The sequence below is a fragment of the Nicotiana sylvestris genome, chromosome 6, assembly GCF_000393655.2.
Source record: "Nicotiana sylvestris chromosome 6, ASM39365v2, whole genome shotgun sequence".
NCBI lineage: Eukaryota > Viridiplantae > Streptophyta > Magnoliopsida > Solanales > Solanaceae > Nicotiana > Nicotiana sylvestris.
In genome coordinates this window covers 145887958-145905844 of record NC_091062.1, presented here as the reverse complement: position 1 = coordinate 145905844, position 17887 = coordinate 145887958, and the positions used below count along the sequence as shown (strand labels likewise).

At 37.7% G+C, this 17887-nt stretch overlaps 1 protein-coding gene across 1 annotated transcript; it reads left to right on the top strand.

Moving 5' to 3' along the window:
* Positions 1 to 13275: 13275 nt before the first annotated feature.
* LOC104234220 (calmodulin-like protein 8) lies at positions 13276 to 15350 on the top strand. Its single transcript, XM_009787755.2, has 4 exons — positions 13276 to 13557; positions 13646 to 13803; positions 14026 to 14106; positions 14959 to 15350. The coding sequence occupies exons 1-4, from the start codon at positions 13482 to 13484 to the stop codon at positions 15094 to 15096; spliced, it is 453 nt and encodes a 150-aa protein (XP_009786057.1). The 5' UTR covers positions 13276 to 13481; the 3' UTR covers positions 15097 to 15350.
* Positions 15351 to 17887: the final 2537 nt, after the last annotated feature.

Sequence of the window (17887 nt, the reverse complement as noted above, 5' to 3'; positions counted from 1 at the left end):
AAATAACGGAAACTTGTATTTTGGATTTTGATTGTGATTTTTTTGATTTTTCTTTTTATTTCTTTTTTTTGATTTTTTTTTAAAAAAAATTCTTTTTTTTTTAAATTTTTTAAGGAAATATTTCTAAAGAAAGGAAAATATTTTTGGATTTTTAAAAATTGGGGTCGAAACCGATGAGGTTTGCCTACGTATCTCACATTCGGTAAGAATCAGACCCGCGTAGTTCGGTCAGATTTGACAAATGAAAACCAACTAATTCTAAAGACAAAACTTTCTTTTTCTTTTCTCTTTTTTTTTCCAGAATTTTGGCAGAGTTTCAGTATATTTTGGACACTGATTTCTCAAAACAAGTAACTATCTCTCTAAGCCCTCACACTGCTATTTTCTTTTCCCAATTCCTTCTATTATCCACAAGCCAGTCAACATGCAAATCCGAAGCAAATAAATGTATAAGTAGCAAGTAGAATGCATCAGGATGGTCTTTCATTTCAGGTACACCTATCCTAGACAAACCCAACCCCTGTGTTGAGCCTCCTAAGTCAAATGCACGTGATGCAAACAAACGTTCCTACTAGGGATCCGACATGAGGCTTTGTTATACTAGGTTTAAAACCTGGGTTTATTGTTCTAGACCTGGTTTACCCGAGCGGACAACTCGAGCCGAGAGGGGGCAGTGTACCGGGAATACAGAAGCTTCACCAACTTAGCAACTTGTCCGAACCTCGTTCTAAAATGGGATAAAACTCTAGACAGAAGAGAAGTCACACGAAGTGCACCCTTCTCCATGATTTAGAAGACTCAGAGAGAGGAAGGGTTTCGTAGCAGCTTATATACAGTTCACAGAATATCAAAGCAGTAAAAGCATTTAGCACATTAGGCTCAAACATGTAGGAAAATCAGATAACAGATAAAGCCAATCATAACAGCCATCCTAAGCTCGAGTTCTTAAACCCTAAACCGAAGTTCTGGGTTTTGGTATCTCCCCAGCAGAGTCGCCAGAGCTGTCACACCTCCTTTTTTACACCCCGAGAGGTGTACAAGGGAGTTTTTCCAATTTAAGTGACATTATTCGAAATGGGATTAATTATTTATCGGAGTCGCCACTTGTGATAGTTTATTTGGTGTCCCAAGTCACCGGTTTATTTTAAAATCCCAAATCGAGGAAATTTCGACTTTCCTTTTGAAGTCTACGAACCAGAAATTTTAAGTAAGGAATTCTGTTAACCCGGAAGAAGGTGTTAGGCATTCCCGGGTTCCGTGGTTCTAGCACAGTCTCTTAAACATATTATAATTGGCTTATTATCTGATTTATTACATGTGTTAAACCTATTGTGCATTTTTCCCTTATAATTGCTTTTAATTATTTTAACCCCTTTTAGGTTTTATGGAATTATTTCTTGAACAAGTTACGATTGTCGTACACTTTCCGTTTTGGAACATATCGAAAACCACGCTACATGAAATGCACCCACGATTCGTAATATTATTTTATTTTATTAATATTCGAAGTTGTTATGATCGGGTTACATGAAATGCACCCCCGAATTTGGGAATTAGGTATCATGACTATGCTACGGGAACCGTACCCATAGTCACGATAGTTAATTAATCGCGCCTAAAGCAAGTTACGATGTATTTATAAATTAATATTTTAAGCTAACTTTGAGATTATTTGTGAAGCAGAATTATGGAAATGGAATTGATGTAGAATTCAAGAAATATTTTAGCTAAATAATTCTAACATAAAACTTATGAATTACTACCAAATTCAAGGCATAATGAGTAAATAAAGCTAGGTTCTTTCAGTGGCGGAAGACAACGCTTCTTATTCCCTATTCACATGCATATTATGTTAGCTCATTCATTCTAAAAGAACGCATGTCTCTGCTAGAATTCAACCGAAAAATAGTTCTTCAAATGCATATAACTTGGAAATGACAGAGAAATTAAAAAAAAAAGCTAACAAAATCTTCTTTGATCAATCATAATGGAAAGAACATTCAATAACTAACGCGAAGTAAAACATATATTGGGAATTAAACTCAAAGAATCAACATACTAAAGAGTGGAAGAAATACTACATGAATTTATCTCTAACAATTAAATAGACCAAAGCAAAATTAATCATCATAGAAAACAAACAAAGCAAGATTTCTAACTAGAGTAAGAATAAAAATTGACCTTTATTAATGAATTTGAGGTTGAGCGTTTGCAACTCAACAGAACAAAGACAACGACCAAAAATGAGCAGCAAATGAACTCAAACAACAGGAAGCATCGACCAGAGAACTTCCACGCCAACCTCGACGGACTCGACCCTTTCACTGACCCATAGCACGAACATTGTGAGGACGATTTGCTGGTTTTTTATGGATTTTTTGGACTGGTTTTCGAAGCTGTTGTGCTGAAGTTTTGGAGCTGAATTTTGGTGTGAACTCCAGCTCGTTTCATGGTTGTTTGGTGGCAGAATTTCAGCTGGGTTTGGGCCGGTTTTTCAGGTTGTTTTTGAAGCTATTTTGAGGAGTATTTTTAGCTTGTTTTGAAGTTATTTTGAGCAAATTTAGTGGCTATTTTGGGTCAGTTTGGAACTGGATTTTGGGGCATTTCCGGGGCTGATTTGTTTGTAGTTTAATGCTAGTTTTTGGATAGTTTTTCAAATCATTTTTGGAGCTGTTTTGAGGTCATTTCTAGGGTGGATTCAAGCTCGTTTTTGGTGCAAAATAGGGGTCCGTTGGGGCTGCTTTCAGCTGTGTTTTTAGTGGAGAGAATGGAGCTGGTATTTCTGCTTATTTTCCAAGGAGAGAGAGCTAATGTGTGTCTTAAGGTTGTGAATGGTATGAGTGGAGGAAATATTTTGGGGAGAGTGGGGAACATGAGTGGGGAAAGTGGGGAGAGTGAGGAACATGAGTGGGGAAAGTGGGTAAAGTGGGTAGTGAGTGGAGAAAAGTGGGAATAAATTCAAACATGGTAAAAAATTAGCTACTCACACTAACGATCATATATTTGGATCTATACAAAAATATACAGAAGTGTAGTATTAGTACACCACAATGGTGCCCAGTAAGTATCAAGACTAACCTCGGTGGAGTAGTGACGAAAAACTGTCAAGGCATCTACTGGTCTAATAAATTGAACAGGATATGAGAATACATTAACAGGATAAAGATAACAAAGTAATACCAGTAGCAGGGGAGAAATCAAATTAAAACAATGGAGACAATAAGGGGAAAATACATATGATAACGAAAATAACCAGGTATTACACGCCAACACAGTCGGGATACATATCAGTAAAATGTGACCAAATAAGAGAAAGAAATATTAACTCAACCAATCACATCATTTCTAATACACAGAGTTCCAACCATCCTGGTACTCGGAACCTCATCTCAAAATCATAACTTCCAAACCTTTAACACACATGACACCTTGTGCCCACATATTTCCTTTTCACTTTGCACAATAAAATCACGTTCTACTCAGTACATAATGCCTGTAACAAACGCAAATTAAGATGTTCAAGGAGTCACATTTATGTAACATAAAGTAAATTACAGTTTCTAAATCAAATAGGAAAATCAGCGAGAAAAGATGAAATTATTTTAGAAATTATTTGAGTGAAGAAAATAACCTTTAATACAACATCGAATAAGCTATTGCCTTTCATATAAGATTTATTAAATTAAAACTTAATAAAAATTCCTTTTAAATAAATACAACCTCAGACGGGTTAAGAAAATTTTATTGAAAAATCAATTGAAATAGAATATAACAATTATTAGAATATGTACTATTGAAATTTATATACGACGAGTTCTAATTTAAAAGTCATACAAGGTAGCGTAATATTAATTCCTTTATTTTAAAACACCATATTACTAACAACTTCGCAGGGCAGTAGGAATTGAATCAACATAGTAAATTTACCTTGAAAATTAATTCATCAGAATAATAGTATCTTGGACAGAACTCAAGAAATGACGGCAAGTCAATAAATTAATGTCAATAACTCGATCCTCAAAACTCAGCGAAACTAAAAATACAAATTATCAAAGTCTTGTACGAATGAACTAAAGTCAATACAGTAAAACATGGAATACCAAAATACAAGATATGTATATTCACCCTTATTACTCCTTATCAATCCACCATTATTCCTCCTGTTGCGGCGTGCAACCCGATCCCACCGGACAATATCGATATCATAATAAAAAATATAATATATTGCGGCACGCAACCCGATCCCATCAATCCATCCTTATTACTCCTCAATATATCACCCTTATTCCTCCTGTTGCGGCGTGCAACCCGATCCTACCAATCCACCATTATTACTCTTGTTGCGGCGTGCAACCCGATCCTACTAGACAATCATATTTCACCCTTATTCCTCCTCAATAACATTCCTCCTGTTGCGGCGTGCAACTCGATCCCAGCAGACATAGTTTAAAATAACAACAACAATTCAATAACTCAATTACAAGAATTTCTATCACCAAGAGTATGAGTACATAATAACAAGAGAATCACGAAAAAATCAAGGAGTACAACAACCTTTACAAAAACAACAAGACAAATAAGGCACATGATAACTACATAGACAACCACAACAATTTGGACATGTAGCATATATGCACCAAGTTATAGAGGAACTCACAATTAAGAAATAACAAAACAATAAGGAGGTCAATCACTTCAATTAAGGCAAATAAGGGTCAAATAACAAGTAAGAGGTAAATAAGTACTAAGGACATCGTATAGAGCATGTAGAGGTGAAACTAGCAAATAGGAACCCAATCGTATTAGAACAACTTCCCACTTAATGAACATAAGGACCTAATAACCCTAAAAGGCAAGTTTTCCACAAATAAGACCGAGCACGAACTCGTCACCTCACATGCACGGACTACAATTAGCATAGAGGACTCAAATTCTAAGGGGAAGTCCCCCACACAAGGTTAGCCAAGATACTTATCTCAAAGAAGACAAACCGATACTCAACAATAAACTTCTCGGATTAAATGACCTCCAGATGGCTCAAATCTAACCAAAATAACTTCAAATCACAAATAGAACACATAAAAAACTATTCTGGATCATAAAGCTGCAATCTTTATCAAATTCTGAAAATCAGTCCAAAAGTTGACCCCCGGGCCAGCACCTCGGAACCCGATAAATTTTACAAAAACCAAATACCCATTCTGATACGAGTTCAACCATACAAAAATTATCAAATTCCGATATCATTTCGCCCTTCAAATCATGATTTTTCATTTTAGAAATTTTCTTCAAAAATCCACATTTTCCTCAACCCAAAATACAAGTTAAATGATAAAGATGAAGACAAAATCATGGAATATGTTAAATTCTAGGTGAATAACACTTATCCAATCGAATTGCTTGAAACACAAGGAATCGCTCAAAACCGAGCTCTACAGGTCAAGATATGATAAAAATGGTCTAACCCTCAATTCGAAGATATATATTCTGCCCAGGCGTCAAAGAATCGCGAACCTGAAGGAAGGACCGCATTCGCGAAGAAGGAAGAATGAAGGCTGCCTAGGTTATGCTTCGCGAACACGACAACACGTTTGCGAACGCGAAGAATAAGAATCTGATGGCCCAACGACTGCTCTTCGCGAATACGTGAAGTGGTACGCGAACGCGGAGAGTGAAATGGTATAACTACGCGAACACGACGAAGGAGGAGGCAGACCTTCGCGGACGCGAGGTGATAAACACAAGCGCGAAGAAGGATTATAAAGTGATCAGTAGAAACACTTCGCGATCGCGAAGAAGGAAACCAGAAGACAGAAACAGCAGTTCAAAAATAGAAGGAAATGGCTCGTAGCCCACCCGGAACACACCCGAGGCCCCTGAGACTCCGTCTAAACACACGAACAAGTTCTATAACCTAACACGGACTCGCTCGGGGTCTCAAATCATATCCAACTACGTCAAAATGGCGAATCACACAATGAGTCGAACTTATGAATTTCCAAATCTTCAAACTTTGAAAACTCGTGCCGAAACCAATCAAACCAACTCGGAATGACGCCAAATTTTGCAGACAAGTCCTAAATGACAAGACAGAGCTGTTCAACCTCTCGGAATTGCATTTCGACCCCAATATCACCAAAGTCAACTATGGTTCAAACTTTTCCATTTTTCAAACTTCAACTTTTCCAACTTTCGCCGAAATGCCTCAAATTACCCTACAGGACTCCAAATCCGAATTCAAACGCACACCTAAGTCCAAAATCATCATACGAAGCTGCTGACATCATCCAAAACTTATTCCGGAGCCGTTTACTCAAAAGTCAAATTCCGGTCAAATTCTCACTGCTTAAGCTTCCAAAACTAGATTCCTTCTTCCAATTCGACTCCGAATCAACCGGAAATTGAATTCAACCATGAATTCAAGTCGATACACCTAATATGAAGTGTCTTGTGACCTCAAACTGCCGAATCAGATGCAATTACTCAAAATGACCAGTCGGGTCGTTACACAAGCGATGGAGGACAGTAGCATGGGCAGATTCTTGAGGGCGGGCTTGAGCCAACAACTGCACCTTCTCATCCTCAAGAGCCGTAACTCGATCTCCCAGGCTTGAAGCATCCCGATCAAGTTCACCGATCCGCTCCTCGAGCCGTGCCTCCCATAGTGTGGCCGTCGCCCTTTCGATTTCCCGCTCAGACCTAAGGACGCGGATAGTGTCTTTCAGTGCCGCCGCCCTCGCCAAAGCCGATACTCGAGCCCCCCGACTTTCTCTAACTCAGCTACGTTCTTTTCTAGCTCAACCACTTTCTTCGTCCATTCTGCACTTAGGTCGGCGACTCTGGTGGTGTTTTGTTCAAGCTCGGCTCGCAAAGACAACACCTTCGCCTGAAGGTCTTCGCATTTCGCCGCAACCCCCTTGCCCAATTCGAGCTCCTCGGCTTTGGCATGGAGTAACTCCTCGAGCTCACTGTATTCACGGATAGACCGCATCAATTCCTCATCCCTTTTCTCCAACTCCTCTCTAATGGATTGAGTGCTACTGCCCGCCCAGCTGCATCTCACGGCACTTGGTGCGACACTGGCGATACTTTGCAGCCATTTTCAAAAAGACTTCGGCCCTGGTCTCATCCCTACGAGCACTCTCGATCTCCATCATGTAAGTCTAAATAAAAAAGAAAAATAGGGGAGTAATCAGCAAAAACAAAATAGCACAAAACAAAGAAAAAGGCGAAAGGAAACTCACCCTCAAGGCCATCCTGGCCATACCACGTGACAAAGTGGAATCATTGATCTCTCGAAGAGACTCACTTTTAACGACGGAACACAGAAGGTCAAATTGAGGCACCAACTCAACTGTGTCCTCCAACAAGTTAAAATTCTATGGAATCTTGAGCACACGAGAAGGAACTTCCGCCCTCACATCGACCCTGGTAAAGCCTTACTCGAACATCCTCATGTCCTCAGGATCGATGTCGGAATCAGATTCGTAATCATCCACCACCACACCCTTCAACCTCTTATTAGTCGAAGAGGGGGTGCGACCCTGCCGAGATGACGATGGACAACTTGGAACAATTGCGGTGGCCCTCGAACTCTATCCCTCTGCCACGATGGTCTCTTCCATGATCAAAATAGGTGTCGCCTCCGTACCTAGGATGGTGTCACCGCCAGCTTCAGATACCGCCAAAGTAGGGTCGCCCTTCGAGGACGTGTCAACTAAAGACACCCTCTCTAACAACCTCCGCCTCTTTGACGGTGCTTCTTCGCCACTGTTGCGAGAAGGTTCATCTGTTAAACGGAATGTGAGAACCGGAGTGTCGGACCGGGGAGCAACCTCCAAACGAACAGGTCCAGCCGCGGACATGATCTGCCGAGTAGCCAAACTTTGGGTGCCCTCACTCGCGGTTGCTCTTAGAATGGGCCGAGCAGAGGAAGCCGGCTGGAGGAAAGCAAGCGCAGGAGCCCTCGCCCTTCTCACTCCTCTCCGACCTGCTAATGAAAGGAGATTCGGTCAAACAAAGACAAGGTAAAAGAAAATATGGAGCAAAGAACAAAGTAACGGACCACAACGAGCCGACTCACCAGCAAGAGGTTTGTGCCCAAACTTCTTATGGAAAGGTGCCAATTCGCGAATCCCCATCGTATGGGGAAGAATCGTGCTCACCCACTCGCGAATATTAGCAACTAGCAGAGGAGGTACTCTCTCGGCTACAAAAAACAAAAACAAACCCTCAACGAGGTCATTAAAGGGAGACAACCAACAACTACACAAAAAATGCATAAAGTAAAAAGAAAAAAAGACCTACGGGCGAAATTCGACATCTCAGGAAACCTACAGGGTTTGACATGATGTGCTCTGTTCGGATATAGAAAAAGCTCTCCCAAAAGCGGCGATTTGCCTTGTCGTCCATTTTTACCAGCAAACGCTTCGTTCCTCGATGACGCATGTGAATCATCGTACCCCGAAGAAAATGGGGGTCGAAGAGGTGAAGCATGTGTCGTAGAGAAATTCCTCGGCCGGCCAGCTCCGCGTACTTGATGAGCATAAGGAAAAGCTTGTACGCGTACGGAGAAATTTGAGCCGGACGCACCTCATAGAAGCGGCAGAAATCCACCACCAAATAAGGAAGGGGAAGCGTGTACCTGATGACAAAGGGATATGCATAAAACATGCAGTAGCTCAGACGGTGTAAATGCATTATGTCATGATCCACAGGAACCAGCTCAATGTGATCAGGGATCCCCCATTTGGCTTTGAACACTGTGAGCGCTGCAAACATCCATCGTAGAAAGAACGGGCTCTGGCTCGTCTCTAGTAGGGCTATTAAAGTTGGTCCTCGCCTTCCCTGGGCGGGGAACCACCTCATCTACCGTCGGAAAACCCCCATCCTCCACCATCTCCACTCCCTCTCCGACTAGGGGTACATAATTTTCCGGCATCGGAGCACCAACAACTCTATCAGAATTAGAAGAAGCACTGACCATCTTTTCTTTGATTAAAGGAAACAAGAGTGATGAGGGAAAAAAGGTAGCAGTCACAGCAAATCCTCACAGAAGCAGAAATATGAGAAACTGAAGAAGAAGAAGAAGAAGAAGAAGAAGAGTTGCAAGAATCTCTTGAGCGATTGAGAAGCGTAACATTCAAATGAAAGATTCTCTCCTAATTATAGGGATATGAATGGCCTGAGCGGGAAACCCAAACATCGCCATTTAGAAAACGGAAATGGCACTGGAAACGACATAATGCATAGAGAACATGTGCTATAATGACGCATGAGAAGTATTAATGACATTCTGAACTGACGTAACGGTCTGACGTAGCTCTCGAAACATCACGTCGCTACCTTGCCAAGAGGTGCTCGCCTCTCGCATAAAGCGTTCAAAATTTTCCCAATTTTCGAATCAATAGAGTTCGCCCATCGAGCTCGCCAAGAGGCGACCCCAACGAGCGGAGGGACTAACAGTATGGTTCAAAATCTGACTAGATAAGAATCAGCGTGGGAAGGGACGACGAAAAGTTACTTGGAACTGTCATATCCATACCATGTTGTAACGACACGCACCTCGGCCACGACCGAAGTCATGTATTTAGGATATCTGAGAGGTGAATTAGATATCAAGGCATTTCAAGGGGTCAACCCATAATATAGTCAAATGGCTTAAGTACTATGGTTAATGATCGTTGGGTAAGGAAGAAAATCTAGTATATAAACTATGTGAGAAGAAGAAGCAGAGGGGCGGGACAAATCAAAAAACTATTCCCAAAAAAGAGGAGAGATCTTCATCTCTCTCTCTCCACGAAGGAGAAAGAAGCAAGGAACCTCAGATCTTCAACATATATCGTTAGTCTCATCACACCAAATGTATGGGGTTCTACCTTATTAAAGATCGGTGGCCTGTTCCATCCATGTATCCTCATTGTTGTTCAACATTATTGAAATTGTCATCCTCTTTTTATATAATGTGATTTAATCAATATTACAGTTAAATCTTATGTATGCTATGTTTGCTTACTCTCATCATCTATCTTAGATCTAGAATAAATTATTGTTGGTTAAGATTTGCCCAAAGTCTTCTTATTAATTAGTTTAACTAAAAGCTCAACACTTTTTGGTCAAACAATATTAATTAGTTATTTAGGCGACACAAGAGAATTCGATTGTCCAAGATGCGCTTATTTATTTGAAACTTTTAATTTATATTGGTAAAACTTGGAGTAACTTAAAGGTTCACAAGTTTGCGAGTTTTTGGCAAAAATCATCCTTAAACTATGGCTCAAACCAAGGGTACATCCTTGTCTTATCCTAGTAAACAAAAACCATCCTTATACTATTTAAAAAGTTGCAAGAATCATCCTTCCATTAAATTTTATCACAAAAACTAACAGCATCGTCAAAAGACCATGTCCATCACGTGCCTTTTCCCCTCAATTTTCCAATATTGTCCCTCCTGCCCAATCGACTTTTCCAAGAACATGTTGACCGTCTTCTTTTTCCTTCTTAATTTTTGTTTCCTCCCTTTCTTCTTCTTCTTCTTCAAGAAAACTAGCAGGATGAACTAGGTGCTGCTTATTTCTTCTTTAAAGTTGCTGCTATTTAATGAACAAAAATGGCCTACACTGAAATAACTTCTCCTTAAGTTGTCTTCTTATAACAAGCAGATGATAACAAGAGATTGGCACGACCTTGAGATGGAAGTGCATTATGATCATGTAAAATCTTATATTTGTGCCGAGCTTTGATGAGGGTGCCGATTCTCTTTGTGTCAGTTTTATTAGTCTACCTATAAATGAGAAAAATTAAAAGGTTCTAGCTCTAAATCAAGAACCTGAAAGTCAGAAACTAGATTAGTTCTCTTCCATTTGTCGGAGTGAGTGGTTTCACAATAGTTGAGCTAAACCGAAGTTGGAGTCACATTTTAAAAACAAACCTTGCATCATCACCTCAAATTAAAGATAGAATATCAAAAATCTACCGTACGTGCATTGAAATACATGTTGCTGCTTAGAAAGTCAAAACTCTTCCACTATTTTTAAAGGCTTTGCACTTTCCTCTCCAAAAGGAAGGTAGCAAGAAATAGTATAGCATGAGATCGGAGAGTTCCAACTATCATACCATAGTTGGGTGTGAAGTTCATATGGAAAGAAACTTCTAGTTTTGAAGTCTTAGTTCTTTTTGGCAAAGGTGGAAGACGATTGGGTAGGAGGGACAATATTGGAAATTTGATGGGAAAAGGCATGTGATGGACATGGTATTTTGATGATGATGTTAGTTTTTGTGATAAAATTTAACTGAAGGATGATTCTTGCAACTTTTTAAATAGTATAAGGATGATTTTTGTTTACTAGGATAAGACAAGGATGTACCCCTTGCTTTGACCTATAATTTAAGGATAACTTTTGCCAGAAACTCCAAGTTTGCTAACGGTTTAACAGCATGTATTCTCTCTTGATACAAAGAAATCTTATAAATTTTACATTTAGCGCAAAAATCGGTTCTTATTATTAGCTATGGGATTCACTTCACACTTCAGTATTTGTGAAGTGAGTTTACTACACATCACATATTATGCATGCTCTGTTAGCCGTGATTTGGTAGGCTGTATTAGGAAAAATAATACATATATTAGCTTTGATATTATTAATCCTTTGGTAGTATTCTTTTTCCAACCTATATAGTTATATTTCCTATTCAATACTATTCCTATACATAGCAAACCATAAAATTAACTATATCATGGTTTAATTCATGGATAATCATATATTTTCAACCTAACTAATCTCAGCATAGCTAATTCCAACGGTATACTAATCCCGTCATCACTAATACACCCTATTATTACTATTGTTATATACCCTACCAAACGATCCTTAAGTCTTTCTATTCAAAGGTCAACAAAGACATTAGTTATTGTATTTTTGTGAAGGAATAAGACACATACTTTATGAAAAGTTCCATTTCTCCAAATAACACGTTTTCATGAAAGGCCATATGTTTTCAAAAAGACGTGCCCTTTTGAGGTCTACTATTATGAATACGACCATTTTATCAATTGATCATCACGAAGACTTAGTAGTATTTATTTCAGCAACATTCAAGTCCCAAAACTTCACAAAATTGCTACAAAACATATTTCAACATCAATATTCAAGTCCCAAAACTTCACAAAATTGCTAGAAAGCAGGTATTCAATTGTGAATGATACATAGCAAGTAGAGCATGCCGTTTTTTATTTACTAAAATTATTTTACAGGTAGAGCATGCAGTTATGCTTGCTAAAAATAAGATGTCGCCTTAATCGTGTTGCATAAATATATTGATTCATTTTCAATAGGGTGAGACAGTAACTGGTTGGCCACCAATTACCTTGAGAGTTGTGTACAAGAATATCCAGCTGGATACTTTGACTAATTGTTTGTCCCTACCCTACGTAACTAAATTAGCAAATTAGGCATCGCTAATGGTTATAGTGGCCCTAGTTTCCTTACAAAAATATTTTTCTAATGCACTTTGAATCTCAAGTAACTTTACATATGTGGAAAGAATAAGTTATTTTTAAATAAATACTTTTATAGAAACTCAAAATTAAAATGTTGCAAGCTCAAAAAATAAAATTTTGCAAGCAATGCCAATGTTCTCATTGAGTGGATCAATATTTGGTGGAAAAGAAAAACAAAACAAAACAATACTCCATATTGAATTAAGTTTTAGTCGAAGTACAACAGTACACACCTCCCCATGCCTTCTCCAGTCTTCTCTTTCAATGCCCTCTGTCCCCTACTCATCTAACACTCCAGCTGTTTATATTTATTTACTTAGTATGAGTAAGTATTATTTTTCTTTATCTTTTGAATTTATAAAAAAAAAGGAAATAATTTTGTGCACCGAAAAGAGGTGGAATATCCAAGAAATTAATAGCAGCAGAAAATGCAGATTGCCGAATCGTTTTATGGTTTAATTTGGTCATGCTCTGAGATGGGAAGTGACAAAGTCATGAGTCATGACTACAACACCTAATCCACGACTAACTTCATTTTTGACTCTGCTAATTAATTTTGTCTAAATCTTGTTAAGAGAGACTTATTATTAGTTCAAAATGAGTAGTACTATATTCTTTAAAATACTACTCCATTACTAGTACAAGATTGGCGTAATTTTTCCTAGATATGTGTTTAATTATATATTTATACTAAGTAATACTTTTCTCACGTACGTCACACTCACACCCTAGATTGTTGTCTCTACTTCCCTAATTTTCTTTTGAATTCAATATGCGTTTCCATATTTTTGGGGAGCTTGAAAAGAAAATGGGATGCATTTATACGTAAGTCCCCTCTTGACATAGTATTACATAACTTCTCTACATAAAGCCCAGCGAGGATTGAGCTATACGCAACTTTCTTTTCTCCCATTTTCTACTCTCTTTCAAGCTGTTCTTTCTCTGTCCTTTAATTTCGAGGTACTAAAAAGTCCAAAATATCATGGGAGATATATTGAACCAAGAACAAATTGTTGAATTGCAAGAAGCTTTCAGTCTATTTGACAGAGATGGAGATGGTAATTAGTAGCTAGTCTCTTAATTTTTCCTTTAGTAAGTTGTTTCTAACTTTGACATTGTGGTCTTTCAATGAATTCCATGTAACAGGTTGCATTACAGTCGAAGAATTAGCGACAGTAATAAGGTCACTAGATCAAAATCCAACAAAGGAAGAGCTGCAGGATATGATCACTGAAGTTGATTCAGATGGGAATGGAACCATTGAATTCACTGAATTCCTGAACCTTATGGCCAAGAAAATGAAGGTAAAATTTAACAAAACAATATGAGGTGTTTTAAATTTTGATTCTCCCTCCCTCCCTATGAATATATATGTCGAGCTAATAGCTCTTTAATTTGCAGCTTATTTTTGGACTTGAACAAATTTATCTTTGTTATACATATGCATGAGTAAAACATATGCCACCTTTTTAGTAAACAAGGCTCTGATTAAGGGCTATTAACGCTTTTCTTATTTTCATAAACAGGACACTGATGCTGAGGAAGAACTTAAAGAGGCTTTCAAGGTGTTCGACAAAGATCAAAATGGTTATATATCTGCTAACGAGGTCACTCTTTTTTCCAAATAAATCAACTATTTTAAGTATGATTTTATTCGTCGCAATTATAATTCTATGTCGAGTTCTATAAATTTACGTATAAATTTACTGCTTTTCAGCTCGAACTATATATGTATACCTATTTAGAAAATCAAAATGTAGGTAATATAAATCACATTCTTTCTAGATTTACTTTTGGTGAACAAACCACAAACTTGTTATCATTTGAATCGCTTGTTGAATCACGCACCATATTAAAAAAGCTTGTCTAATGTAAAATTACATTCCAAAAGAATAAATAGTAGGAAAAGGAAATTAGCCAAAAACCTTTTTTTTATCGTAACTTGATTGTTGTTTTGAATAAATTCAATTATCATGTTATGCTATTTTCTTCTAATATGCTGTAAAATATCCATGTTCTAATCTATATCAAATACTCTTATATAATCACTAGATCTGTTTCTAGTCAATCGTGTACGGCCGGTACTCATATTGTTGACGAGGACCACAACAAGAAAACGTTCTTTTCAAATAAAAAAGAACTACATATACTCAATGGATATATTAAAAATAAATTCATTCTTATCACAACTAATAGGGTTTAGTGGAAGGAATTTAGTTAACCCCTGGCTGCTAAGGGATTGACACGTGAATTGATCTGTCATTATAATAAAATATTCTTAATTATACAGTTGTTTCAAACATGTCCTTTTCGTCCAATGAATTTTTCCATAGTTCACACCGAGCAATGCACTGGCTCGTTTGACTTTCTTTTTTAGTATAATTAAGTTAATTTTCTGGTTTAAATACAGGAAATTATAACAAGATATTGAATTGAAATTTGTGTTTGATCCTATGCAGCTGAGGCATGTAATGATCAATTTAGGGGAGAAACTAACAGATGAAGAGGTCGAGCAGATGATTAAAGAAGCAGATTTGGATGGTGATGGTCAAGTCAACTTTGATGAATTTGTGAAAATGATGATGAACGTCGGATAGAACTTAGAAGCGCAAAAACATTAATTAAAATTCATAATTTCTTTCTTTATTCTTTTCAGATGGCCTTATTATTGTTCTTTTATCATTTATTTAATTTTTGTTAACTCGTCAACATACCAACCAAGAAATTGTAGGATGATTTGATTATTAGTCTCTGAAATTGTACTCTTTTTTTTTTTTTTTTTTAAATTTGTAATTCTTTCAATTTTAGTAGAAATGGAACTTTTTGTTGGAAAAATAATTTGGAGTACTAAGTTTCTGCATCTCCTAGTGCATTCCGCCTGGAACTCATTTATAGATGCTTGCATATAACATCATTTCTTTCTTTGATGATCAATCTCAAATGCTAATACTTGATTGTCCGTTGGATGAATAAAGGTATCTCTACGCAAATCATATTTATTCTTTACTTTTTCTAATCGATATATATAAATTATACACGATTATATATATATATATATATATTCTACATCTATTGGCTATATTTAGTTATAGCAGTCATCACTCAAATATTAATCGTAGCGCGCTCTCTCTCACACACACAGATAGACACCTCCATTCTTACCAAATCTTCAATATCTTGCAGACTTATACATGATTCTAATGCTCCACGCATGGAAAAATATTAATAGGATGAAAAAGCAAACCATGTCAAACGATAGAAAACAAATATATGTTGTTTAACTCAATGAATTTGTTGCGGAATATCGTGGTTTAACTAGCACACAATCTCATACAAAGCAAATAGAGAAGAAAAATCAACACAAGTATTTAACGAGGTTCGGCTAAGCCTAATCCTCGGGGCAAAAGAAGAGAGAGTTTTCCACTATGAATGAGAAGAAAAACACAATACAATCTATATAATCCCCAACTACAACCCCTATATATAGATCTCAAAAGGTCCCAAATATATATGAGAAATGTTTCCCAATTTGACAAGGACTATAGGTTTTCCTTTCCCAAATCTATTAGGACAATGAGTTTTCCTAAACCTATAGGGACTATGGGTTTCCTAAAAATACAAGGAAATAATTCAAGCCACAAATAACAAATCTTCCCCTTGTCTTGAATTCTCTTCATCAACAGGAACAACGTCTCTCTACCTTGCCCTCAGCCCTCGCAAGGGCTCTATCCATTTTCGCATACATCAACCAATTCTAGGCAACACCTAAATTTGTCAAGAGACTCAATCTCTTTAGCAATAGCACTAATCCGTCGATTTGGTTCTATACTCGGAATAACTTCTAGATAGCTATAACACTCAGACGCATCAACGGTCTCTGCAACTGCCAAAGCAAATCCCACTGGATTCGTATATCCAAGAAGATTCTCATCAACTACATTTGCAAACCTTTGTGGTCGGTTGATCACTCTCTTCTCTCTGCCTATTGCAATGCTATATGGTTGTTGTTGCGCAGGTGCATCAACATTATCATCTTGATCAATATTTTGCACCTCCTCCACTTCCTCTACTTTAGAACTACTAGGCTGAGCTAGTAGAGATTCAATTTCTAGCTTTATGCGGTCACTGACACCACGATCTGTTTCTGCTATTGCCTTCTCCCTCTGACTGTCCAGTGAGGCAGATTTATTGAATCTTATATCCCTACTGATAATTAGCCCTGGAGTCTTTTGATCTGTGCACCACAACCTATAACATTTCACTCCAGTTGCATACCCTAGAAATATGCACTTTTTTGCCCTCGGCTCAAGTTTTCCATCCCTCACATGAGCATAAGCAGGACAACCAAATTTCCTCAAATTTGAATAATCAGCAGACGAACCGGACCATACCTCAAAAGGAGTTTTGAACTCAATAGCTGTGGATGGAGATCTATTGACCAAATAACAAGCTGTATTGATTGCTTCAGCCCAAAAATCTTTGCTAACACATGAGTGTGAAAGCATACTTCGTGAACTATCACAAAGCGTTTTATTCATACGTTCTGCAACACCATTTTGTTGTGGTGTTCCAACACAAGTGCGGTGTCTCACTATGCCCTCCCTGCTGCAGAAATTATCGAATTCACAATTGCAAAATTCCAACCCATTGTCAGTTCGAAGACGCTTAACTTTTCTTTCCGTCTGCCTCTCAACCATCGTCTTCCATTTAACAAATGTCGAAAATGCCTCATCTTTTGTTTTCAAAAAATACACCCACACCATCATTGAGTAATCATCAATCAAAGTCATAAAATACCTGGCACCACTCTTGGAGGGAACTCTGTTTGGACCCCACAAGTCAGAGTGTATATAATCTAACTTGTCTCTGGTCTTGTGCTCGGCCTTCTTGATGAACTTTACCCTTGTCTGTTTACCAAACATTAAATGCTCACAAAAATTCAAAACTTGATTTTTGTACCCATTCAGCAAATTATGCTTACTCAACAAAGACAATCCATTATCACTCATATGGCCAAGTCGCAAGTGCCACAACTGAAACTGATTCAGATCACTTTTTCCAGAAGCTACAGCAGCTTCCCCTTCAACTACACTGGCCTGAAGATGATATAATTTAGAATGTAGTTTACCCTTCATGAGTACCATGGAGCCTTTACATACTTTAAGTATTCCATTCTCAAAGTGAAATTTATATCCTTGATCATCCAAAGTCGAAAGAGAAATCAAATTTCTCTTTATCCGAGGAACATGCCAACACTCAATGTTTTTGATAATTCCGTCGAACATTCTCAATTTGATATTACCAACCCCCTCTACTGGTAATGGATTATCATCTCCCATATAGACAGTCGCACTCATTTGTTTGTAAGTTACAAACCAATTCTTATGT

Bases quoted from the DNA above. Each gene is read 5' to 3' on its own strand.
- LOC104234220 (XM_009787755.2), top strand. From the start codon at position 13,482: ATGGGAGATATATTGAACCAAGAACAAATTGTTGAATTGCAAGAAGCT. The intron at 13,804-14,025 runs GTAAAATTTAAC...TTTCATAAACAG, and splicing joins TTATGGCCAAGAAAATGAAG to GACACTGATGCTGAGGAAGA. The intron at 14,107-14,958 runs GTCACTCTTTTT...GATCCTATGCAG, and splicing joins GTTATATATCTGCTAACGAG to CTGAGGCATGTAATGATCAA.